The sequence below is a fragment of the Ascidia mentula genome, chromosome 8 (assembly GCF_947561715.1).
Source record: "Ascidia mentula chromosome 8, kaAscMent1.1, whole genome shotgun sequence".
Taxonomy (NCBI): Eukaryota; Metazoa; Chordata; class Ascidiacea; order Phlebobranchia; family Ascidiidae; genus Ascidia; species Ascidia mentula.
In genome coordinates, this window is record NC_138573.1 from 18449381 (window position 1) to 18475037 (window position 25657).

General features: G+C 36.4%; 1 protein-coding gene and 1 non-coding gene across 4 annotated transcripts in view; one reads left to right on the plus strand and one right to left on the minus strand.

Annotated features, from left to right (window-relative positions):
* Nucleotides 1-24291, minus strand: part of LOC145911730 (uncharacterized) — a 28586-nt gene extending 4295 nt beyond the window's left edge. The window contains exons 1-37 of one of the 3 annotated variants that reach the window (XM_082999147.1): nucleotides 24089-24291; nucleotides 23749-23880; nucleotides 23232-23348; nucleotides 23056-23163; nucleotides 22728-22850; nucleotides 22480-22650; nucleotides 22192-22326; nucleotides 21777-21890; nucleotides 21153-21260; nucleotides 20783-20884; nucleotides 20162-20279; nucleotides 19978-20096; nucleotides 19699-19831; nucleotides 17696-19449; nucleotides 16649-17470; nucleotides 16181-16363; nucleotides 15436-15549; nucleotides 14579-14681; nucleotides 14353-14429; nucleotides 14118-14224; nucleotides 13099-13173; nucleotides 12569-12743; nucleotides 12038-12157; nucleotides 11165-11299; nucleotides 10827-10955; nucleotides 10455-10634; nucleotides 10011-10142; nucleotides 9856-9948; nucleotides 9357-9536; nucleotides 9021-9097; nucleotides 8685-8892; nucleotides 8069-8234; nucleotides 7521-7684; nucleotides 7192-7320; nucleotides 6590-6841; nucleotides 3776-6085; nucleotides 59-3550 (exon numbers count right to left, since the gene is read on the minus strand). In XM_082999147.1, coding sequence (XP_082855273.1) covers nucleotides 59-3550; nucleotides 3776-6085; nucleotides 6590-6841; nucleotides 7192-7320; nucleotides 7521-7684; nucleotides 8069-8234; nucleotides 8685-8892; nucleotides 9021-9097; nucleotides 9357-9536; nucleotides 9856-9948; nucleotides 10011-10142; nucleotides 10455-10634; nucleotides 10827-10955; nucleotides 11165-11299; nucleotides 12038-12157; nucleotides 12569-12743; nucleotides 13099-13173; nucleotides 14118-14224; nucleotides 14353-14429; nucleotides 14579-14681; nucleotides 15436-15549; nucleotides 16181-16363; nucleotides 16649-17470; nucleotides 17696-19449; nucleotides 19699-19831; nucleotides 19978-20096; nucleotides 20162-20279; nucleotides 20783-20884; nucleotides 21153-21260; nucleotides 21777-21890; nucleotides 22192-22326; nucleotides 22480-22650; nucleotides 22728-22850; nucleotides 23056-23163; nucleotides 23232-23348; nucleotides 23749-23880; nucleotides 24089-24187 — 12756 coding nt within the window. In that variant the 5' untranslated portion in view covers nucleotides 24188-24291. The remainder of the gene's footprint in view (nucleotides 1-58; nucleotides 3551-3775; nucleotides 6086-6589; nucleotides 6842-7191; nucleotides 7321-7520; nucleotides 7685-8068; nucleotides 8235-8684; nucleotides 8893-9020; nucleotides 9098-9356; nucleotides 9537-9855; nucleotides 9949-10010; nucleotides 10143-10454; nucleotides 10635-10826; nucleotides 10956-11164; nucleotides 11300-12037; nucleotides 12158-12568; nucleotides 12744-13098; nucleotides 13174-14117; nucleotides 14225-14352; nucleotides 14430-14578; nucleotides 14682-15435; nucleotides 15550-16180; nucleotides 16364-16648; nucleotides 17471-17695; nucleotides 19450-19698; nucleotides 19832-19977; nucleotides 20097-20161; nucleotides 20280-20782; nucleotides 20885-21152; nucleotides 21261-21776; nucleotides 21891-22191; nucleotides 22327-22479; nucleotides 22651-22727; nucleotides 22851-23055; nucleotides 23164-23231; nucleotides 23349-23748; nucleotides 23881-24088) is intronic. The other 2 variants (XM_082999148.1, XM_082999149.1) reach the window with 2 other exon arrangements.
* Nucleotides 24292-25354: 1063 nt separating this feature from the next.
* On the plus strand, nucleotides 25355-25467 carry LOC145912768 (U5 spliceosomal RNA). Its single transcript, XR_014403319.1, has one exon. It is a non-coding gene; the product is annotated as a U5 spliceosomal RNA (small nuclear RNA).
* The last annotated feature ends 190 nt before the right edge of the window (nucleotides 25468-25657 follow it).

Consider the following 25657-nt stretch of genomic DNA (forward strand, 5'->3'; position numbering starts at 1 on the left):
ATGCAATTGCTATTAACTTTGTAGTAATACGCTTAGACGGTTTTGTGAAACAGCTCACCGTTACGGTTTCAATTTCTTCAGCAAGCTTTCGTATCTCCTCGCGTAATTTAACCGCATCTTCCTCCATCTCCTGCATCCTGGAGGCTCCGTCAGCAACTTGACTTTTCAGTGACGATTCAGCATCAGCAAATGCAGCTTGTTCGTTTTCGTAAGTCGTCTGTAGTTCCTTTAGTTGTTGTTCCAGCTCATTTACTCGGTTTTCAAGTTGCGAGCATCTAGAATGAGAAACCTTTTCCTCTTCTTCTAAGGAGTGAAGCCTCTGCATTGCACTGGACTCCGATCTTCGCCGCTCACGAAGTTTTTCCCTTATCAAAGCGTTCTCCTTTTCGAGACGCTTTTGGACTTGTTCGTAACTTTCCTTTTCAACCTGAAAAGCAGTGTTCAGATGGTCACAGTCCCTTTGCAGAGCTTCACATTTTGACTTGATCTTTTCTAAATCTGCTTTGTCCTCCCGCAACACTTTCAGCTCAGTGTCCTTTTTGTCCGCAACCTCCTTTAATTTTGAAATTTCTTCTTGTAAGTCTTTCAGCTCAGTTTCAAGACATTCAACTTTTGTTTCCTCGTCACCAAACTTCTGCAGCATCTCCTCAGCAAATTTTTTGTGCGATGCGGCCTTCTTAGCAACCTCTTCCAGCTTGTCAATGAGCTTTTTGATTCCAGGCTCCTGCTTCCACATGTCTGGTTGTGTCGCTTTCAGCTGCTTCAACGTTTCATCGATTAACTCTCGCCTCGCCTTCACCAGTAGTTTCTCATCTTCGTCACTGGGTGAAGATTGCTGAAGAAGGTCGTTTTGAACTTCCACTTTTAACGCATCCTCAATTTCAGAATTTGTGCTTTCCTTTATTCGTTTATTACTCGTTATGTTGCTTTCCAACTGGACAATTTTATCTTGGAGTTCTGTAATAAGTTGAGCTGTCTCCTCTTTCTCGCTCTGAAGACTCTCCAACATTAACTGGGAAGGCGATTCCTTCAGGGAGGCAGATAAGCTTTTTTCAAGATCTGCATATTTTTCTTGCAATGCTGAATTTGCTTCCTCTAAAAGTTCGTGTTTGTGTCTCAGATCATCCAACGAGCTGACACCCTCCTTTGAACTCGAAGTAACTTCAAGCTCATGTAGTTTTACTTGTAAACCTTCACAACGATGAGCAATGTCATCTCTTTCCAATGACTGTTGCTCAAAATCTGACATCAGCTTCTCCAACATCATCACTTTCTCCTTCTTTTCAGCATCCAGAGCTTCACATTTTGATATGAGGACTTCATTTCCCTCCTCCAACTCCCGGATGCGCTTTTTCATCGCGGTGGTTTCTTGTTGAGATGCCTCTCCTTGTCCTAATGTTTTTTCCAGCTTTCGGATGCATTTCTGTGCCGAACGCAGTGCTTCCGTGCGCTCAGCAAGCGTCTTCTCCATTTTGGAGGTACGCGTTTCCATGGCAGCCACCATTTCGTTCATGTCCTGATTGCAGGTCTGCAGTGTCCCGATCTCTCCCTCTAGGTTGCCGATCTTTTCCTGGCTCCCTTGAAACCGCTTGCTGGTGGAGTCGCGCTCATCTTTTAGTTGTTCGTTTTCGTTTCTGAGGAGATCCAAAGCACTTCCTGAATCCAGTGAAACGTTCTTTAACTGTTCAACCTCATCATGCAAACTTGCCACGTTGTCTTGCTTCTCGTTGAGCTGCCTTTGAAGATCCTCAACCTCCAGCCGCATCTCAGCAACACGACTTTGAGCTCCAGACAGCTCTTCCTCCATCTTCTTGGATGAGGTGAGTATTTCCTTACGAGACACAAGGGCAGCCTTTAACTTCCTCTGCAGCTGTGTCATCTTCTCCCCTTCATCACTCTTCCGCAAGGCTTCCTGCTCCTGGGAGGCTCGTTGGTTGGATTCTTCCGTGGTTTTAAGACTGTGTTGCAAGGTAGCAATACTTTGGTTGAGATTTTCGATCTCCAACTGGTGGGATTGTGATTCTGTTCTGGCGTTTTCCACCTCAGACTCCGAAGCTATCAGTCTGTTCTCAGCATCAGCAACTCGATCACGGAATAAAGTAATCTCTTTCTTTAAGTTCTGGTTTTCTTCTTTCAAATTTTGAACAATGCTTTCAGCCTCATTTTGCACAAGAGTTAATTTCTCAGAAAGATTCAAATACTCCTGGTTGAGCTGTTCGTCATCTGCTTGAAGCTTCATAACTTCATCCGATTTCAGATCTACCATTCCTTTAAGTTCATTTCTCAACTTTAAACTTTCCTCCGCAGCCGTTTCCAAATCACAAGTTTGAGCTTTTAGTCGAGTTTCCAATTCCTCACCAACAGCTTTCTGTTCCAGCATCTTTTCTTCGAACAACCTCGAGCTTTCCATAGAGCTTTGTAGCTGTGCTGTCACTCTTTCAAGATCTGCTTGCAAATCTTCATGTCTTGAACTTTCTTCTTCAAGAGAAGCCACTTTCTGCAACTTGCTTTCCAAATCGCGCATGGCATGTTGGTGAAGTTCACTTTGTCTCTCATATTGCTGTTTGAGAGAATTGAACTCTTCTCCAAGTGAATCACGTTTATCTATCGCACTGGCAAGATCTGTAGTGAGCTCAAAGATTTCCTGAGATTTGCACTCAACATCTCCAAGTGCAGTATCCAAGTTACTCTGCAATGTTTTGTTGTGACTGGATATCTCATTTAATTCGTTTTGCATGTCTTGCGCCTCTTTAACATGCGTTGCAGTCTGAATTTCAAAATCACTTCTCAAGTTGTTGAGGGTTTCAGTAAGACCAACAATATCCTCATCTTTCCCAGTTAGTTTCTCCTCGTGTGATTTAATTCTCTCTTCCAAATGGGATTTTTCAATTTCCACATCGTTTTTAGCATCACTAAGCTGTGTTTTCAGAACCTCAAGTGTGTTAATTTCCTGCTGTAGGCTGCTACACATTTCATGGCTCTTCTCAACCAAGTTCTGGAGAGACAGGTTTTCTTGTTGAAGTTTGTCTTTGTCAACAGCAAACTGTTCATTCAACCTCCTCAAGTCTTTTTCCTGTCCACGTAAATCAGCTAATTCAGCTTCGAGAACATTTAATTGCGATTCGTCTGCTGCAGATTGCTGCAAGGTTTCGTTTACAATTTCCGCCTGCGAAGAGTTCATTGACTCATTTAGTTTTGCTTCCAAATTGTCTTTTTCTTCACTTAATGACTCGTTGAGTTTTTCCGCTACCCCTGCTCTCGTTTCGGCGTCTTTCAGTTTAGCCATGACAGACTTCCGCGAAACAAGTGAGGCTTTCAGCTTCCTCTGTGTATCTGCAAGTTGTTTCTCCACAGCTGCTAGTTTTTCATTCAATTCCCCTGCGCCATCTTTGTTTGTTTCATTGTGATCGGTTTGTTTCTCCTGTAGTTCTCTGATGATTTTTTCACGCTGGTCTAAGGTTTCTTGAAGTTCTTCAGACTTTTTCCTGAAGACTTCAGTGTCGTTTTCCAAGTTATGTAACTTAGATTGGGCAAGCTCATAATCTTGTTTCTGCAAAACAAACAAATACCCATTTAATAAAACTAACATGTAAAATCAAGTTAGAAAAGCAAGCAATGTTTATGCAGAATATTGGGTTTTAACCTTAGCAAAAAACAATACTAATCTTAATGCCCTGTCAGTTTGGTCAAACACCTTTAATGTTGACTTTACAAAAATCTACCCAGGGGTGAAAGAAATACATTGAAATATTTGCGTCCAGATCATTATTCTCACCTTTTCCTCCATTTCTTGCAAAATTTTGTTCAGTTGTTGTTTTGAAGATTCAAACTCTTCCACCACTTCCTCATGCTTTTGCATCAGAGCTGTTAACTCCTCCTGCTTAGATCGAAGTCCCTCCTCCAGATTATCACACTTCTCCATCAGTTTCTCTTCACTCTCCTGAGCGGAGACAAGTACATCCTGTGACTTAGAAAACATTTCTTTTGCCATCTCAAGTTCCTCCTGGAGTAACTTTGTCCTGTTTGAATCTTCCTTGTCCTTGCAGCTCTCATCTTGAAGCATCCGGATGTGATCCCTTGCTTCCTTCAACTCCTTTTCATCCTCAAGGCGAAGATTTTGTTCCTCATTTAATAACCGGTTCATTTCTACAAGTTCTTCCTTCTTCTGAGACAAGTCCTTGGTAAGTTTATCAACATTACCTTGTTTCTCATCAAGAAGGTCGTTTAACCTTGAAGATTTGGTTTCAAGGTCATCACATTGTTCCTTGAGAAGAATGACCTCATTCTCCTTTGCGTACAGACAGGATTGGACCTCGTTTAATTTCGAGGCAAGATCTGATATCTCAACATTCTTTTCTTGAAGCAAAGATTCTGACTTCACTTCAGTGTTGATAATTTCCTCCTTTTCTGTGACCACTCGGGAGATTTCAGTTTTAAGATCATCAACTTCAGACAACCTCTGCTTGAGAGTTTGTTGAAGGTCTTCGTTTTCTTGGTTAGCATCATTCAATTTCTCTTTGAGTAACTCCACTTCTTTATAAAGAGCTTCACTTTGTTGGGTTCGGGCGTTTAAACTTTCCTGGCCTTCATTAAGAGAATCCTGCAGAGATTGCGACAAGTTGTGGCTTTCGTTGAGGTCGCTTTTACATGATGCAATTGTTTCCTCCTGGGATTGGATCTGTGTTAGAAGGTCGTTTATTCTCATCTTCATCTTCTCTATCTCGTCTTCCGAAGATGACCTATTTTGTAAGGACTCCTCAACAAGTTGCTGACTGGAGTTTTGCATCTCGTTCATTGTATCTTCTTTTCGCATCACCTCTTCCTCCAACATCCCGGATTTGTTTCTAAGATCAGAGGTTTCATCCTGAGCATCTCTCAGTGAAGAAGACAAATCCTCAATGGTAGATCTCAGAGATTCCTGGAGGACCTTTCCTTCCTCTGCACTAATACGCAGTTTGTTTTCCATTTCATTTAATGAATCCTCAAAGAAAACTTTTTCTTTTTCCTTTTCTTTTAATGATGCCACGGCCTCCTGCAGCTGAAGTTGGTTGTTGGTCAGATTATGAGACATTTCGTCCAGTTTGTGGGAGATTGAGTGGATTTCCTCATCCTTGCCGCGTATCAGCATCTCCAACTCCTCCAACTTTTTATCTTTCAGCAAAAGGTTGTCACCATTTTCTGCTATAAGAATTTTCTGCTGTTGAACTAAAGTGTCATTTTCCTCAGCTTGTTTCCTCAAATCAGCCAGCTCCACACTTGCCCCTTCTTTAAGCTGGGTCTCATTATTTAATTGTAACCGAATATTTTCATTCTCATTTCGTAAATTCGTCACAGATTCCTCCAACAAGGAAGCCCTTTCTTTCATTTGAGCAAACCCTTCATTTTCTGTGAGATTTCGTGTCTCCAGTTCTTTTTCTAACGACTCGTTACTTTTTGTCAGTTCAGCAATCTTAATTTTCAGGTCTTCCTCCACATCAATCAACCTTTGCCTCTCCGTCTCCACTCTGTTCAGCTTTTCCAGAATTGCCTCTTGTCTCTTCAACTCTTCAGCCACAAAATTACTTTTTTCGTCTTCTACTAAACGCATCATTTCTTCTTGTTTTCTGATATTTTCTTCTCTTTCTTTACTTACAGATGAAGTCAACGAGTCCATCTCTCTTTTGAGCCCATCAACTTCTGAATGCTTTGCATGAAGTTCCTCCATAAGTTTTTGTCTTTCTTGTTCCACTTTTAGAGTCAACTGATCCTGGTTGACTTTCCATTCTTCCTTTTCCCTATTAGTTACCTCCACAAGAGAGGAGTATTCTTTCTTCAAGGTGGATAGCATCTCATGTTTAGCAGCAAGCTCTTCTTCAATTTTTTTTTGCTCCTCCTTGTGTGATGCGATCAACTTCTCCTTCATCAGATCTTGATCCCTGGTTTTTGTTTCCAGGATGGCTGAAAACTCACTTTTAACCTTAGATAACATCTCTTCTTTTACACTCAACTCCTCTTGTGAACTTGTCATAACAGTCAACAATTGCTCCTTCATGGATGCCACCAAGATGTCAGACTCCTCTGTCTTCTTCTGGGAAGTAACAAGCTCCTTAAAAATACAGGATAGAATTAGCAGCTTGAAATACAGGGAACACAACTACTTCTTATCAATTGAAAGAAAATATGCAAATTTCTTGATAACTTTAATTATGCAATTAAAGTATAAAAAAAATTGTCACATTTTTTACATAGAATGTCACATTTGAATAAAAAAGCCAAAGGTAGTATACTGTTGATCATATTACAAAAAGTAGTAGACGTTTCGAACTCAACAACAGCATACTAGCTTTGGCTTTTTTATTCAGATTAATTAACTCCTAAGTATTTTGCACCCAGATGTAGCATTTGTTTCAGTGAAGGACAATGCATCAACAAATTGGTAACAACTCTTATTTCACATACAAGAACTAAGAGACCCCCCCTGACTGACAGGTGATGTAAATTTTTTTACACAATTGTAACTTGATTTTATACCCTCACTTGATTTTGCAAAAAAGACAACAAAATGCATGACAAGTGCAGCCGAAATAATTGGTACAAGAACAACAATCACCTGCTCCAGTTCAGCAATCTGGTCAATGAGTGACTGCATTTTTTCTTGACCATCGTTTTCCTTCTTTTGAAGCGATTCTTCCATGACCTTCTGGCTGTGAAAGCTTGAAGATTTCATCTCTTCCAACTGAGCAGTGAGGATTTTAACTTCTTCAGTTAGTTTCTCTTTGTCCACCTTGATATGTTTCATCTGGATCTGTTGCGCTCTCACAATCTTTTTGGCTTTTTCTTTTTGTGCTTCGTGCTTTGATTCCTGAAGACAAAAAACATTACAACATTGAAGTTGGAAGAATGTGAAATAATTGGTGTTCGTCAGCGTCGATATGCATTTTTCTTTATCAGGTCCAAGCGATGCTAGATTGTCCATTAGACATTCGAACAAGACTATGCACAACTCTTTCTATCTTAATCTCTACACCCTCAGCAAACCCAACCCATACATTCTACTTCACACAACACATCCAACAAGAGATACAACTTACTAATTATTCCAGATCAAGAAACTAAAACAGAAAAATAACACACAATGACAAATCTGTGTTAATATTGAAAAAAATAACTGAAAGGGCAACAAACAAACGATCGACAACATTGACATCATACCTGGTCTTTCAGGGCAGCTTCTCCTTCAGCTTTAGATTTGTTCAATTCTTCAGTGAGATTTTGAATCTCTTCCAAGTTTCTTGAACTCTCCAGTATTGAATTGTTCGAGCTCTCGTTCAATGATCTCAACTAAAACCAAAACATGGTTAAAAAAATATGTAAGCTTCTCTGAATAAAAAACAATGATGGTTTCCGTGTTGGAGGATGTACTGCTACAGTAGAGAAAAGCAAAATCATCAATTTTGATAACAATTTAAGATCAACACATTGAAGGGTTAGGTGGTGTAACAGAAACGTATTGCAAAATGTTGAAGTAAATGCCTTATTACCTTTTCCTCCAGATCAAGAGAAGTTTTCATCCAGGATTGCTCCTTGCATTCAGTCTCATCCTGAAGTGTTTTGATAGAATTCTCAAGGTCGCTTTTGTTGACATGAAGGTCATTAATGGTAGTTTGCATTTTCCTACATTGTTCTGTAAGTTGAACCACTTGGTCTGAAAAGAAGATTGCATAAAGTTAACCACTGTTGGAATAATCTAAGTATTTAAGATAAAATACTGCACAGTGCAGTGTTTGAACAAAATAAGGTATGGGTTAAATGCTGATGAAGTGAAAACAGGCAATCACAAACTCTTATGAATGTTAACGTACTTCAAAGTAGGTTTGTCTAATTATAAGATCAAAGCATAGCAAATATTCAGCAACCATCTGAGGCGCTTACTGTGATGTCATAAAGTTACAGTGGTACAAATAAAATGATTTGTTGTATGATCTGCAAAACATCTAGGTAGGTAAAAAAATGAGAGCACTAAATGAGTAAGTAGTTAACCCAACTTCAAAAGCATAACCCACATAAAAAGACACTTCCATATCAATACCTTTCAGATCCACAGCTTGAGACTCAGTGGACAACTTCAACATGGCTATTTCTTCATCCCTTTGCTTTATGACATCACCAAGAGTTTTCACTTGTGCGTTCACAGCCTGGACCTGCTGGTCACGTTCACTCAGCCGTGACTCCACCATGTAATTGAGCTCATTCAACTGTGACAAGACAAAAAACACAAATCTTTGCGATGTGGTTTCCTAACCATTATCTTTAGTGTTAAAAATGGAACAAAGTGTTTTTAATCTCGACAACAATGAAATTCAACACTTGTCAAACCTCGTGAAATTTATGCTGTTAATGATCTCCCCTAATTGATAGATTTCCCAATCATTTTATTTTAGCCTAGAACATTAAACTTGCGCTTAAATGTATTTAAATTTGGAAGTACATTCATATAAGGTTGCTTTTACTTATTGCATAACACACTTGACAATAATACTCTTTTATGAAACGATTGCTCATTTATGAAATTTCTGTTGCTGCAAGGCATATTGCAATTAAAAACGTACTGATCTTCTGACATAAACATACTGTATTCTTACGACGTTTCGTCTACATTTCAGTACATTTTTGATTGCTCATTTATTGCCTAAATTGCCACAAACCTGTCTTTCACTTTCAGATTGCAAAGCTTCCTTCAAAGATTTCTTTTCTTCAGTAATTTTTGTAATTTCCTCTCCGAATCTTTTCACCAGCTCACTACGCTCCTCCAGCCGCTGGGTGGTGTCAGAGAGCTCGCTTGTGAGTTTCTCAACAAGCTGATCACTTGATCGAAATTGTTGATTCACTTCTGATAATCGCTCCTCCAGCAGACTGTGGTAAAGACAGGGCAATTAGACTTCTCACAATATTAAAGAAGACTTCAGGTTACAAAAGGTATATTTGTGTTCAGAAATAAAAAATTGGTCAAAAACTTCTTTTAGCAAATAAAGAAAAATGACCTGCAAGTGTCTTTTAAATTTTCAATCAACTGGTCCTTTTCTTGGACTTCAGTTTGTAAACATTTCATTTTTTGAACCTGCAAAAAAATCAAGCATGAAATTACGACAAGTAATAAAATTACGACAAGTAATAAATCCATTTGTTTCACAAGGTCTTTAATTGATTCATATATATCTACCATTTATAAACTTAAGCAACTAACTAAACAAAACTTTGCACCAAACTACTACTTGTGATTTAAATACAAAAACAAACTATATTCCAGATAGTCAAAGCTATAAATGACTTTGATGTAGTGCAACAAAATGTGGCTCTCATAAATTTAAATTCCCTACTTTATTTTTTGACTGCTCCAACTCTTCCTGTATGAGTTCTTTCTCTGTGTTACATTTCTCCAGCAGGGCTTGATGTTTTCTCAGCTCCTCCTCGAGGTGGAAGGTGGTTCCCTGGTGATGATGAGCTGCTTCCTGGATCTGTTTTTCCAGATGAGAAGTGAGAGCACTTACTTCACTCGCCTAGGAAAAAAAGCAGTTTCATCATGGGTAACTTTTTTGAAATTTCTGATGCAGTTTATTGGTCAAAACATTTTTGTAATTTATAACATGCTTATTCAATTAACAGAGAATGAAGACTGGACTTATGCAATCTAAATTTATTATTTTCCATATAAATTTGTTTAAAACAGGAGTTATCTGACCATGTGGACTCACAAACTTCTGCAAAAGCATTACTTTTTTTCCCAATGTTTTACATTATATAAAGCATTACAATTTGAGACAAGAAAAATTATTTCTGGTCATTACATCAGAAATCTTCTTCGGTAGAAAAACAAACCTGTGAATTGTATTTTTCCTGGAGTTTATCAAATTTTTCTTTGTCCTGTGTCGACTCATTTTCATATTTCACTTTAAGCTGATCATACTCGTGCTAAACCCAAACAAGTCGTGTTGATAACTTTACTTTTCTAACTTAAATAAACATGATTTTACCAGAAGCTCCTGAAATTTTTCGTCATGTATGTAAAGCTTGTTGTTAAAGCTCTCCTCGTTTTCATGAAGTTTTCTTTGACAAATTTCCAGATCATTTCTCAATTTACTCGAATCACTTTGGAGGTTTTCAACCTGTAGCAGAAAATACTTTTTAATAGATATTTTTTCCATCATATCTATCATAAATCTGACTCGCAGGTCACAAATCAAGAACAATTCAACCCAGGAACACAAATCACGGATTTACTCATACTCATAATTGAGAATAAAAAGACTGGCCCCATACTGTTATAAAAAAAAAACTGGTAACAGTATTTATATGGGTCAGTCTTTTCATAATCAGAATTCAACTAAAATTTACAAAACAGATTCAAATTTATTTTTTATCATTGCTACTTTCCAAATAACCTCGATTATCAGAATAACAAATTATTTAAACGTTACCTCTGTTTTCATGAATTCATTTTCATCAGTTTTTTCTTTCACCCTTTCCTCCAACGTAGCGACATACTCGGCCAAGTCTTTTGCCCTTATTTGGCTTTGCTCCACAGCGCCCTCATGCTGCTGAGAAAGTGCAACCAACTCTGTGTCACGATTACGAATCTCAGTCTCCAAGTTTGAAACCTTCAAAATGAATCACAAACATTAACATGATCCATTTCACAACACTTTCTATTTATCATCATAAAACATTTGCAGTGGAAGTATTTTTTTATCTACTTGTGAAAATTCCAAAAAAGGACACCACACAAAATTGAGCAAATTATTTTTGCTTATGTCATAAAATAAAGGATAGAATATGAACTCATTAATTACCTTTTCTTGGTGAAGTGAAAGATTGTCTGTGAGTTCCTGACACTCGTGACATTTCTCGAACATCGATTGACTGAGTGATGAATTTTCACGAGTTTGTTCACCAAGATCTTCACTCAATTGTGAAATTTCCTGTGAACATGCAAAAACATAACATGATTGTGCAATTTTGAAAGCAAATGAGCCAATAATGTTCAATGAATTGTAGACAGTGCATCTGATACATAGTGGGTTAAACAATGGCCCTGTTCGCAGCAAAGCAAATTACGTTTTCAAAACCTCACACTAGCTGCCATGAAGCGTATCATTGACTTTATTAACAGCAGAAACCAGAGACCCACCATGTCTTTATCCCTCAGTAAAGACTTTAGTCTCTCTATCTCCTCCTGGTGCCGGTAATTGGTAGATTCGCTGCTCTCAATTGCATGATCCAATTCCTGACGCATGTTTTCAATGGTTGTGGCATGTTGTTTTGACTGCAATAATAAAAAATGTTGCATGTGTCAGACAAAGTATTTTTTATTAAATACAGCAGCTATAAATTAATGCCCAGAATAAATCATACAGCGACTATATAAGGAACATAACAAATGATACATGATCCTATTATCTCACTTAACAGCAAACAATATTGGCGTAATTATTACATTTTCAACTTAGAACATGATAGTGACCAGATCTTCTACATATGCAGACAAAGTTTTCAATATGATATAACAATTCTAAACACGGAACATGATACATTTTCTTATAATTTCACAATTTCAGCTTCTTTGTTTGTTTTTGTGTAATTTTAGCTTGGAAGAAAACAGTGAGAAAATATTTTACACAGCGCTGTCACGAAGGTTTGTAAAAAATGAAAAAAAGGTTTTGGTCCAAGCTCAAAAGTAACCAATATTCCATTTTGCTAAATTGTAAAATAATGACATCCATGGGATAAAATCCATTCAAAATGTCTAATAATGCATTGCAACTTGCATTTTGTAATGTATATGAACAAACACAACCATAAGGCGATGAGGAATTTGTTTTTACATCAAAGGCCAGACACGCACTCATGGGACAGAAACAGATATGAAATGACGAATCAAACATTTTTAAAAAGATTTGACTCTGTAGAGTATTACATTTCTAATAAAAATTAAATCCAATTTTTCATAGTAACCAATCAAAGATATTAAATTGAAGACGAAAAATCAAAACTTGGTGATTACTTGATCAATTAAAACATCATTTTCATTCCTCAAAGTTTTCAGTTTTGATTTCAGCTCAGGAATCTCATATTCACACTTTTCTTTCTCATTCTGTATTACAGCCAACTCTTCCATTCTTTCCTGGATATCAAAGTATCAAAAAGAAAATCATCATGTGTTTACAAAACCTACTTGAGAAACACAGCAACAAATCATAACCAGTTTACCATAGATATTTGATGTCTGGTGTGTTACCACAAAAATTTAATAATCAATGAGAGAATGCAAAATATAATTCCATGTTTAATCAAGTTTTTTGGTTAAAATCTTGAATGAGAATGAGTTTTTTTGGTAAAATCATAACACACTACGCCAATGTTCAAAACCATAAGAAGGATATGATATAAAGCATTGAAAACACACATTTACTCAGCATGATGATAAATTTACAATTTAACTTGGTTTTTGAAGTATTTTAAACAAAACTCCACTATTCGTATGACATGAAGCACAGGAATAATGTGAAACAGAGCAGATTAACTGATTCTTAACCTTGTACTTGTACTGCAACGAGTCAAGTTTCTCTTCCAAAACGTTCAGTTGTCGTGAACTTTTCTCGGATGAAGATTCACTGCTCTCTTGCTGGGCCCGTGCTGCCACTAGGTGGTGTTGCTGATCTTCAACTAACTTCGTAAGTCGGTTCCACTCAGAGTCTTTTTCTTCATATCTAAAAATTCAATATGTAAAAGACAACCCTAGATTACATGTGACCTAAAACATTTAGCCAGAAATGAAGACTTTGCCATAACATGCCCTGAAAATATACTTTCAGCTCATTTAATCAGCTAGATACATTATTGTTCAAAACAGGCAATTTCAACCAAAATAGGCAAACAATGCCTGAGCTTTGGTAATTTTTTGACAACAATAATATGTTTTAATTTGTTGTAGGCTGAAGTTCTGCAAAGCTACATTGATCTCATGCATTATCTACACATTCACAGTAAGTTGTAATCAACTGAACAGATCCATTTTCACATTTGATTTGGTGACAACAGCACTAATACAAACATCTCACAAACCTTTTTAAAACGTCATTCAAGCTCTCCGATTGCTTTTCGAAAGCTTCCAGGAGATGCTGTTTTTCGTCTTTCAATCTGACGAAAGGGAATTAACAAACATTATTTACTAAGTGCAATTATGCTAACATTGTTCATACTGCATCTATAACTGAAAATCAACAGATAAAATTTGAGCAATAATAGAAATACAAGTGGCTCAGTTTTAAGTAAAAATAAAGTTCTATTATTTTTGACTAAACTTTAAAGATTAAAAGCTTCTACATACACAAAAAATATATTGATAAATTAGGTGCAATCTTTGCAACATAAAGTAACTGTCAGTTACAGTTAGCTGCAAAACAACAAAACACATTGGTTCCAATAAGGTCAACAACTAAATTTACCTCAGTGTCCTGATATGTTAATATTGAAGCCTATGCTACTCTGCTTGCAATCAATCAAAACTCCACTATATCTTTAAAACCTTTGTCTGAAAGTTAGGTTGCCAAGCACAAGGCACTATGCACCTTAATTCTGTCAGCAATAAAATATAACCTACAGGAAAAGCAGGTCAAATATGAAAATAGAGAAGAACCATCAGTAAACCAGCACTGCAACGTGTCAGACAGACGGGCGTGCATATAATAAAGAGAATTAATGAGAAACTTCCTTTTCCTCTCAGAGAGGAGTGGGTGTAAACAGAACCGTGTGCAGCCAGGCGTGACTGTTTGTGCGGAACATGTGGTTTGTCTTAAGGAGGGTGAGTAAGCAAACAATTACTGAGTGTCGACAATTTAAAAAACTATGTTGCAACTGAGGAACACTTTTTACATCCAATACTATAGTGACAAATTGGAAGTGTTGAAATTACTTAATTACATCTCTGTACACATTCCCCTAAATCCCTTTCCCTTTTACTTAATCATAGCCTGGGGCATTTTTTAAGTTATTACCACAGAAATACAAAGGATATATACAACAGTATTGAATAGTAAAAAAACGGAGAACAGAAAACGGCAATGTCCCTATTCCACACACACCTTGAAATGATCTCATTGAGCCTCGCAGTTGTCTGTGTGTATTCAATCATCTGTGATTCTTGCTCATGAGCGAGATCTTCCAACTGCATTTGTAAATATTCCACTCCCTGCAAAAATATCATAAATGCACAAAAATATCCACTGTTTGCTGCGGTTGTAGTTTTAGTTACATGAAATTGGAATCCAATTTACTGTTTAAACTATTCAGAAAAGTATATTTCAAAATTTAACTTACCTGTCTTTCGTGTTCTTGATTGTTTAAACGGGGACTTTCTTCCAAACCCAAGCCACCCAAACTTTCTTCAAAAGATTCTAGAGAAATCAACTTGTTGATAAGTGTTACAACTACACTCTATCAATTGTAAATGTAAACTAGAAGTTGTATCATGGTCAGTTTAAGTGATGAAATAATTATCGACAGAAAACACTTTATTTGCTGTTGCAAAACAGATTTAACGAACCAGGGAAAGTTTTGTTCAATTGTTTATTTTGTTCAATTTGATATTCCATTTCATGAAGTTTGTCTTCAGCCTCAACCAGTTTGGACTCAAGCTGTGAATGATGCTGAAAGAATTGAAAAAAGTTGTTAATCTTTTTTTCTGCAACATGTATATTTTATTGCTGAATACTACTATTCTGGCAAACTTTATTTTTATCGATGTTTCGGTTGTTATGCAGGATTTACATTTCATACCTCCTGATGAAGACTGCTGCATGACAGTCGAAACATCGACAAAAATAAAGTTTGCCAGAAGAGCAGTATTCAGCAATAAAATATGCCTGGCAGCGTCAGTAAAAATTTATTTATAATTTATGTAACATTTGTGATAAGTCTTTATATTTTAAAGTTGTGAAAAAAAGCACAAATACAAAAAGACGAGAACAAAAAACAATTAATGTTAAAATAATAATGGAACTAATTAAAATGATAGAAGTTAGTAGTGTTTTGTGCAATGCTTTAAGGTTGTACAAGCAGACATACCTCCGTCAAATGAAAATACTTTGTACATACCAAGAGATAATGTATACAGTGTTACAAGGTTTAAAGCATACTTATTGGACAAATGTACAAAAGCTTCCCAAAGACATTGCATTAGAAATTCACAACTTAGATCTTTGTGCTTGCAAACAAACTTCACATTCACCAAACTTCATGCCAGTATACACAAAAACAAGAAAATTTAACAGACCACAGACATGCTGAAATGAATAAATAATATGTGATCTTGTTCCAGGTTAGTAATGGCCACCATGCATTTAAAAAGTGCAACAGCACCCCATGCATAATGCATTTACAACATTATCCCATGCGTGCTACCTCAAAGTATGAAACAATGGCATGGTGCAGGCCATTGTCGTCATCTACCAAGTTGCCGTCAAAATTTGATGACTTGACAAAGCGGGTCATTTCTCCGAGAATAATATTCTCGAACTACAAGTCAAAAAACATAATGGGAACACACGCAAACTTCCCACACACACCGCAAACATGTGATGTGTATAAAATAAATTTGTTTGCCAAAAACACACACAAACTGAATGGTACAAATATTTACCAGCTTAATATTAATTACCTTTCAAAATTCTGAGTATAAAGAGACTGGATCATATTGCTATTAACACTGTCATGTTTAAAAGAAGTCTGGTCAGCTCCTCATAATGATGGAGCTACACCAATCGCGTCATTCAAACTGACGATGGCATAAGTTTTTGCCGAAATGTCTTCTTTTAAACATGACAGTGTTAATAGCAATATGGGCCAGTTTCTTTATACTCAATTACCTTTCAGATACCACATTTCAGGGCAATTTTTCGTTACCATAGTAAAATCACTTTAGGACTTGCTACACATGTGTGGGCACCATACAAATATTTAATTTAAATTTATTTTACTATCCAACCAAAATAACAAAGCTATCAGTTTCTGTAATATGCCATGTCAGTCTCAGGTCCATATTTAACATATATATACAGCAAATTAACTTCCAAGTAATTGAGCAACTACCATTAGTCATTTTTATACCTTTCTACAGTGAAGCCGGGAAATATGTCATTAAACTAACCTGAGCCATGTTTCCTTCAAGCTCGGATGCACGAGCAAGTGCTGAGTCTCTTTGCTGGATCAGTTCTGCATCAGAAGAGGAGGAGCTTTCCTCTTTGATCTTCTTTTCCTGCTCTTTCCATTGAGTGAATTCCACCCGACTTGCATCCAACTCTGCTTGGAGTTTTGAATATTCCACAGTTACCTGGACAAGTAGCAAGTTGGCTTGTGGTGATATTCATGTTTGTTGTAGTGCAAGCTGTTATCTTATCAAATGCTTTTAACATAAATCACATTGAAGACATTTAAGCCTGTTGAATTACAGCATGTTTTACATTTGTTCATTGACTTTGGAATTGTGCCAATTGTTTTACAATACAACGGGAGATTTGTTTGTTAGTTTGTGGAGTTTTGAATAATATTACAACCAAAGACCTCATGCTAAATAAGAGGCACCACTCCAAAATAAATTTGAAATAAACATTTTTACCTCCTGGAGGAGTTTATCTTTTCCTCGGAGAGTTTCAACTAATTCTTCCTTTTCCTTTAGTGAAACAGTTTTATAATTGGTGAGTTCTTCCTGAAAACTCTCATTCTCAGAGCATTTGTCCTTTAACTTTGCTTCAGAATCATGTAGCTCTTGTTCAAATGTGGTCCTTGTTTCATTGGCCTGTTGAAGCTCTTCAATAACACCATCATATTTTGAAGTCAGTTCATCAAGCTGGGCGTGTTTTGCAGACATTTCCTCTGATAGTTTTATGAATTCATTGCACTTGGCTTCATGCTGTTTTTCAACACTTTCTAAATTTTCTTTGATGTTGAACAAATTCTCTTCAAGAGTTAGTTTTTTGTTTTCCAGTTCAAGTAATTCTTGTGCCTGGGAATCAAGATCTCTTTTCAAAATCTCATTTTCAGTTTCCAATTCAGCTTTGCTACTGCAAGTTAATTCATGCTGTTTCTTAATGGACTGAATTTCCTCCCTAAGCATAGAAGATTCAGCTTCATATTGTTGCACTTTCTCTTGAAACTTTAGCTCCATGTTTTGTTTTTCTTTATCAAATCCAACACTTAGGTGTTGTTTTTCTGAAGAAAACTGCAGGTTTTCAGTTTCAAGTTTTTGCATTTGTTCCTCCGCTCTTTGCTTTGTTTCTTTTAGTGTTTGTAATTCAGCGAGCACAACACTCTGTGATTGTTTTTCTGCAAGCAGTTGGTTGCTGAGTTGTTCAATTTCATTTGCAGAGGAATGATTTGACGCTTCCAATTCCTGTACTTTTTCACCGAGAAGGTGGTTGCTTGCAGCAAGCTCTTTGTTCTAACAATAAACAGGTTGTAATGTGTCTGTTGCTGCCAGGCATATTGTATTTTAATAGTCTGTTCTTCCTGATGTAAATTTTAGTCAAACATTAAAAAGAATTAAAGTTGGAAATATAGTTGATTTTTAACAAAAACAGAACATCGCCACATACTGCACGTAAGAAACATTACCTTTTTTTCCAATTAAATTAAGATTTTATTGTAGCACCAATCATATACTCACCAAATCATTAAGTTGGTCGATCATTTGTGAAGACATTTCTGCGTCCTCCATCAATGCCTGAATTTGTTGCTGGAGTTGATCACTGGTCACTGAGTTTTCACCAGATAGTTTCTCCAGATCAGATCTCGCTTGTTCCAACTTCATTTTCAAAGTTTGATTCTCTTCTACCAGTTCTCGTGAAGAACTTTCAGCCTCAGATTTTGCACCACTTAAATCAGACATGACTTTGTTTAAATCAGAAACTTGACTTTCTAAAAGCAAATTTGCATTTTTCAAGTCATTTATTTCATTCTGCACGTTTTCTTGGTGTAATCTTTGATCATTGCATTGTTTGGAAATTGCAGTCTGCATTTCGGACTCCCTAGTCTTGTATCCGTCGATCTCATTTGTCAAATGATTCAATTGCTCTTGGATGGAAGTATTCAAATCCTCTATGCTTTTTTTGTGCTTCTCTGCTTCTCCTAGTTTTAATGTAAGTTCATTTTGTTGTGTTAAAGCAGCATTTATTTCTTCAGCGAACTGTTGATTAGCAGCTTTCAATTGTTCAAGATCCTGCATTTTTGAATTACTAGCAGTCTTTAGATCCTCGAGTTCTTGCACAATTTGATTCTTTTCTGTCACTTCTGCATTTAATTTGACCTTGTTCTCTTCAAGAAGGTCACATAACTCAGAATTCTGCCTTTCAATTTGACCAAATTTCTCCCTCCACGATTCAGACGCACACTTTTCTTCAGCCAGGCTATCTGACAGTGATGTGCATTGAGCTTCAGTGCTTGAAACTTTTGCTTCCAATTGATTTTTAGTGTTTAGTAGATCAGCCACCTCCTGTTCAAGTTTTCCACACTTCTCATTCATTGCATCAATTGTTCCAGTCATTTTACCAAGGTTCGATTCAAGGCCTTGGCAACGTTCATTTAATTGTTGCAATTTTTTAGCCTTTTCCTGGTTTTCTGTAACCAGCTCCTGTGTGGCTTCAGTCAGGTTACTTTCCAACTCAACAAAATGCTGCCTTTCATTTGCATGCAAATCCATTTGTTGTTTTGATTCATTGAGATCTCTATGTAAAGTGTTAATATCATCTTCTCTCTGAGCCAAAGATTCCTGAGTTTTGGTCAGAAGTTCCTCCTTTTCTTGAAGAAGCATCTTCGTCGATTTGTGATCACTGGCCTCTTTTGATAGGACTTCCTGGGTAGAGAGCATCATGGCTCTAATCTCCTCCTGGTGGTGAAGCAAGTTGTTCTCACCCTCCGCCTTCAAATTAGCAACATCACTTTCCAGATCATTCCTTTCGAAAGTCAGCTTTTCTTTCTCTTGTGTCAGCAAAGAAACAGTTTGTTGAAGGGTTGAAACATTTGTCTGTGCATTCACCACTGTAGATGTTAGATCTGTTATCTCCGCTTGCTGCTTGGCAATGGTGTCACTAAGTTCAGTGCGTTTTTGTTGGGAGATATTAACTTTTTCTTCAAGTGCCTTTGCAACATCTGCAGTATTTTTTTCACTGCCAACAAGTTTATTGAACTGAGTCCTTAAGGTTTCAGATTCATTCCTTTCGACTGCAATAACTTCATTTAATTCCATGATCTGTTTTTTTGTCTCCAATAGCTTTTCATCCTTTAGCTTCATTTCAGCTTCAGTTTCTTCCTTTATCCTGAGGAGTTCACGTTGTTGGGATTCCAATTCATTTCGAACTTCATTGAGTGTCTTTTTCATGCTGACTTTTGCTGACTCACTCGATACAAGGTGACTTTGCAGTTCTAACAAAAAACAATAATACACTGCAGCACTTTGTAACAATGTAGTCAAAAACACAAACACAACATGAGGAATTAGCATTTAAATAAACTTGCCATGTTAGAAAGCAAGGCAAGGAGTAGTCTCAAAGACGCATCATGACTGTACTCGTAGAGATTTATTTCTATACTAATAATGTGCAATTCACATGCCAACCATCACAAAATTATAAAATTTATTTAGGAATGAGAATTGAGCATTGTTTTGCCCACCTGTAATTTCCTGCTCTTTCTTCTCCAAGCCTTCATCAAGTTCATGAAGTTTACTTTTAAGTTCTTCATTTTCATCTTTGTATGAGGCAGATTTTTGTAGTCTGTGTAATTCAGCTGTCTGGCCTTCCAGAACCTGAACAACACAGCAACTATTAACACATTTCACCTTTTTATAGCCAGCCAGGAATATACTTGCTAAGCACAAGGTAAACAGAAAAAAAACTTATTAGTAATAAGGAATATTTTTTATCTGTGACACAAATGTTAATATTACTATACTTTGGTTTGTGTATCGATTTGGTCCAGGACAGTTTTCATTCTGATTTCCATGGCTTTTGCATGTTCTTCTTTGGAAATTCGAAGCTCAGAGATTTGCTCCTGAAACTTCGCCGATGCATCTGTTGCCAAGCAATAGGGATAATTACAACGAGTTTCTGGCGCTACTTGGCACATGTTGCATTACCTTGAAGCTCAATCTCCTTTTGTTTCAGAGCATCTTCTATTGCTTCAATTTGTCTTGCTGAATCTTCAAGATTTTCATTCAGTTTGGAACTCTTTTCTTCCAAATCTTGAATGGTTTCCTGTGGAGTAGATTTAATTAATCCAAGCCAAATGAGAGTTTGATTTTTTTGAATCGCATGTACAGTCTCTCTGGCTAACAGAGACTCAGTAACGGATTAGTACAAAATATTATAAATAATCCTAAGTCGTCTGTCTGTGTCATAGAAAACTTTAAACAGACAGACAACTCAGGATTATTATAATATTTAATCTAAGCCACTTCTGATTCAATGGCTAACAAAACATGCACTGCTATCATTTTCTTGCATAAGAAATATTGCCTGGCTGATGTGGCTTGTTAGCTGTACGTTTGGGGGCAACTGGAAATTGCCACAAGCTATGTAGCTGGTAAGACTGTCAAATAATCACTAAGCTGCACCGATGGGACATAATGGACAAAATAGTGTGCATTCTCTGCAGCTTATCAGTTTTCTTGGTTGCCACATTAAATTTAAACAAACAAGGAAAATGGTGACAGATATGCCAATTTCTGTGTTTACAAACTGTTTGTGAGTTGACTCACCTTCAGGGTTTCATTTTCAGCCAGAAGTTGCACATTTTGTTCTGATGTCTGTTGAAGTCCTCTGGTGAGTTGGTCCACTTGTACATCGCTAGTTTTGCTTGACTGAATGTAAACGAAACACACTGAACGCTCACATAAATATTGCAAGAGTTGCTGACTCAGCAAATTTGTGACAAAAGACATTAATAAACATAATTGAATTATGAAGTTCCAATGGAAGTGTTAAGCTTTAAATGTTGCTGGGTACACTTCATACACTGTATAATTGTTGGATAGATATTTTGAATTGCTGTTCACATTTAGATTTTTAAACAGGTAATTATGCAAAGGTTAACAAAAAACATAACATATTACAAGTATATAATATTACCACATTAACTGAGGTTTGAATATTTTTTATTTCCTCCATCAGCAATTGTTTGCTTTCAACATTCTCGCGGAGATTTTGTTGTAAGATGTTGATGGTTTTTTGCAATTCCTGAGAGGTAAAGGCTGATGTTAGAATCCAATGTTATTTTAATGTACAATGTCTTCTGTAATCATTAAGTCAGTCGAGATGAATAAAGCAGTGTAGTTTTTCATTGACAAAAGCTGACATGTAAAGCTAAACTCCATTGTGATACTAGTTGTAACACAATACTATGCAATCTGTAAATATGGATTTCCTTATGAACATAAATACATGGTGCATGCATAGTCTGTTTGCAAACAATCAGTAATTTGGTTAAAAATTACCCAACACATGGTTTAGTATTAATTATTCCATATGATGATCTACCACAAGCTATGTGTCGAAGAAAGTTTAATGTCAGTTGTCCGTATTTCATTGTTTTGCAAATTGCCTTTGTTTTAATCAACCAAAAGTACAGATAAACTGCTCAAGCACAATTTCTACCAAAAAATTTCAAAATTAAAAAAATATTGTTATACATAAAAACGAAGATGGTCCCAAATTTAAAAATAGCTGTCATCCAATGTTGCGAAATGAACTTACACCATGTTCTTGTACACGATCAGCCATTTCCAGTTGAAGAAGCTCAATCACTTTGTCTTTTCCAGACAAAACCTCATCTTGCTCGTGAAGTTTGCGCTTCAAAGTCTTGATGAGCTGAAATAATGGGAAAATAACTGTTTTTAAAAGTGCATGAAAATATGGCAAAGGTTTTTTGCCAAAATGGTTGAAATAAATAAAACATGTCAATGTTTTTTGCATTATGGACCAGCCTCTTCATCCCAGAATTATGATTAAATCTGTTATAAGTGTTTATGTGTGAAAATATATATTTAAATAGACAACAAATTTAAAGACATGTAGCTGATCATGTGTAAAACAAATGGCCCAGTAGCGGTACTTCTTCTACAAATAACCTACATACTTTCTGTACAGACAAAACATTTAGAAACTGCACCTGATCATTTTCAACAGATTCCTCTTGAACATCTTGAATCCTTGCATCATTTTCCCTCTTCATCTGCAGGATTTGTTCTTCTTTCACATCCACAGTTTCTTGTTTCTCTCTGAGTTTCATTTCCATTCGAATCATCTGTTACAAAAATAACAAATATGTTTTCACATAAAAACCTAAAAACCCCTAAGACAAAGCCTCATAACAAGACAACCGAAATGTTGGTTTAAAACAATTTATGTTATGCCAGATGGCCAGATGTTAAGTACTGTAAAAATTCACAATATTTACTTCTGATCTGTACTTTTCCATTTGATTTCTCAATTCTGACAATTCACCATTCTCCTCAGTTGCCATAGAAACTTGCTCCTCTTGCTCCTCTAGTTTTCTGCTCAGTTTGTCAAGTAAAAGTTTCTGCTGTTCTTCCATAATTGTCTTCTCTTGTAAGTCATTCAAAGCAGCCTGTATTTGATGGAATAATTTTTTTATCCAGGCAGAGACCAGCTTTTTAGCATAAACAGTATTAATAAAGAACCTACATTAAGTTTTTGAGCCTGTGTTTTTAGCTGGGTTTCCCTTTCATCAAGTTTCGCAGTGAGGTCAGAAATTTTTTGGTCTTTGGTGTGTATTGCAGTGTACAACTCCTCTGCCCTTTTACTTTCCTAAAAAAATGTTGTGAGTTAAATGAACATGGCAAAACTCCAAGCGATTTGACCACATGTAAACAATTTTTACATAAATACATGTAAAATAACTGCTTTATTTGCAACTTTGACCTTGTCAAACGAAAAGACTTCGTATAAGTGCAATATTAGGCAAACTTTTGGTGGAAAACATAGGAGCAATAGTTCAACATATCCATCAAACCTGTTGTTCAACATCAATGCCTTGGTTTGTAGAAACCTCTTTGAGCTGTTTTGTCAGTTCTGCATGCTTGGTGTTAAACTCTTCCTGCATTTTAGAAAATCGATCCTCCTACATACATCGGTCGGATAGTAGGATATTTAAATAATCATACTTCCACAATATTTCAGCAAACTTACATGCTCTTTCAGGGCCTTTTGTTGCTGAACAATTTTGTGATCTTTTTCCTCAAGTTTCTTTTGTTGCATCAGCATTTTGCCCCTACTGCTTTGCTCCAAGTGTCCATTGTTAACAGTCTACAAAACAATGTAAATCATCTTCACACATTAAAAATATATAATGTGTGGTGTGGAAAGATGGCCACTGATTGTCAGGTCCTATATGTGCAGCTTGGTGTGACTTTTGTAGACAGTCTAACCTGTCAAATGACCAGGGAAAGACTATTCCTCAAATCCACTATAAACAAAACTGGCAAACTTGCCATGAAGTGAGAACAAAAGTTTTAAAAGCGCTGATCCATTTCTTATTGGTCAATATTTACATATCATCAATTAGCTTTTGTTAATGGGCATTACAGAATACTAAAAAGTGAAATTAATGTAATACCTTGGAAGGCAATAATGCAGCATCATAAAAAAATATAAACAAATCATAAGGGAAAGTCACAGTGCCACAAAGGGGTTTATGTACACTTACAGACACTTTTGCTGGGTTAGCATTATTGGCTGAATTGTCTCCATTCTCTTTCTTAGGTTTGCTAAGTGAAGCAATTTTTGCATCTTTTGCTTTTGCTTGAAGTCGAGCTTTACCTAACTTAGCTTCAGCATCCTAAAAACAAGCTTTGGAATAATCATTTTAGATTTGATGTAATACAGTTTCATGCACTTACTATGTAATTAACAGCCTCAAGCATTCTAAATTATCGGTGGCTTTTAAACCAAAATATCAGTGACTTACCAAGAGAATATTAAGACGTTACATACACAATAAGAAGTTATATAATGCAATCAAAATAGGAAATGAAATGTTCATTTACTTTTAGAAGCTTGTTTTTTTGTTCCACTTCTTGATCTTTTTTTCTGATCAGGTCTTTCAGTTGACTGATAAGAAGTTGCTGCTGTTCAGTATCATCCATATCGGTTTGCAAACAATATTTTATTTACAGTGTAACTGGCACCCAATCAATGCATATACAACAACACAATGCCGCCTAGAGGCATTATCACAGTGTCTTCCGAGTAATTGAAGTTAGTACCTAAAGAGAGTAACGAAAAATTCACTATAAACGATTTTTACAAAAGCCTTTTAGTTTTTTGGTTGCTAAGCAATAACAAATGTCAAGTCTTACGCATAACGTTTCCAAGCAATTACTAACATGGGTTTGTTTCTCTGATGACAAATGAAATTTAAAACCGACGGTTTGCAACGAATAGCGCTTTTTTGCTGAAGGTCAATAAACCACTACTTGCACCTGCCACTGCAGTTCAGTAATTCCCAAGAACAGCTGATTGTTGACACACGACGTCACGCGTGAGTGCCGTTGGTCATGATAGCGTGTCTGCATAGTATGGTATTCGCAAAACCATGTTTTTTCATTTAAACGCTTTGAAATCAGCCTACAAGTAATTCATTGCAAACAAACTTTAACGATTACGTTATAAAGGAAAATTAAACCTAAACGAAACCTGGAAAAGGTCAAAAAATTTAAACAATTGCGATTGGCGTCTTGTCACCATACGAAAATTATGACAGTTTTTCCATCTTTGTTCATTGTTATACCCTGTGAGAAAATTGGCTAAATCTGATAACAAGATGTCGTTTTTTCAAGTAATACTTTTCAGCATTACACACTCAACAAAATCAAAAGGCGTTTGGTTTGTGTGATCCAACTGAACACACCGCATACGCAAAAGTAGAATGATCAAATCATTTGTAAACGTAATTGAAAACCATTTCCACGCCAAGTATTAAGAATAAGACGCATGAGAGTTTTTGCCTACTTGATCCATCTGTCGCAATAAATCTTTCAATGCTGGAAAGCGACGACCTTCAGAAATCGATTTCAAGTTTTCCACACATTAATCACCAACAAATCGATGCTCTCAAGGTTGCCGTCAATTTTTCGAAGTCGGAAACAGTTAAATTTTCCTACTTACAATCCAGAAATGTGTTTTCCGTGCCTAACGTTCATTGTACTCTGATGAACAATATTTGATATAGTTGATAAACAATACACCAATCGGCGCACCACAAACGTTAGATTATTCCGATCCGAGGTGACTTGAAACGTTCCGCTCAATCGTCACTCTGGTTTCTCTTCACACGCATAAATCTTTCGCCTTTTACTAAAGATTTCCGTGGGGAGGAACATTTCAATGAGTCTTTTCAAATTTTTCTACCTCGCTCCGGCGAGGTTTCTGAACTAATAATTTGTCTGTCAGATCACCGTACTCTTCTAAGTTGTCTGCGGTGTACGATGATCCACTAATAAATGGTAAGTGTAGTTATTGTTCTATCATAACACCAATCTTACCTATATTAAGGTTGTGATTGCCACTAGGACTATAAAAGCTTTTCAAGATAAGGCAGTGGGGTCCTTCTTTCG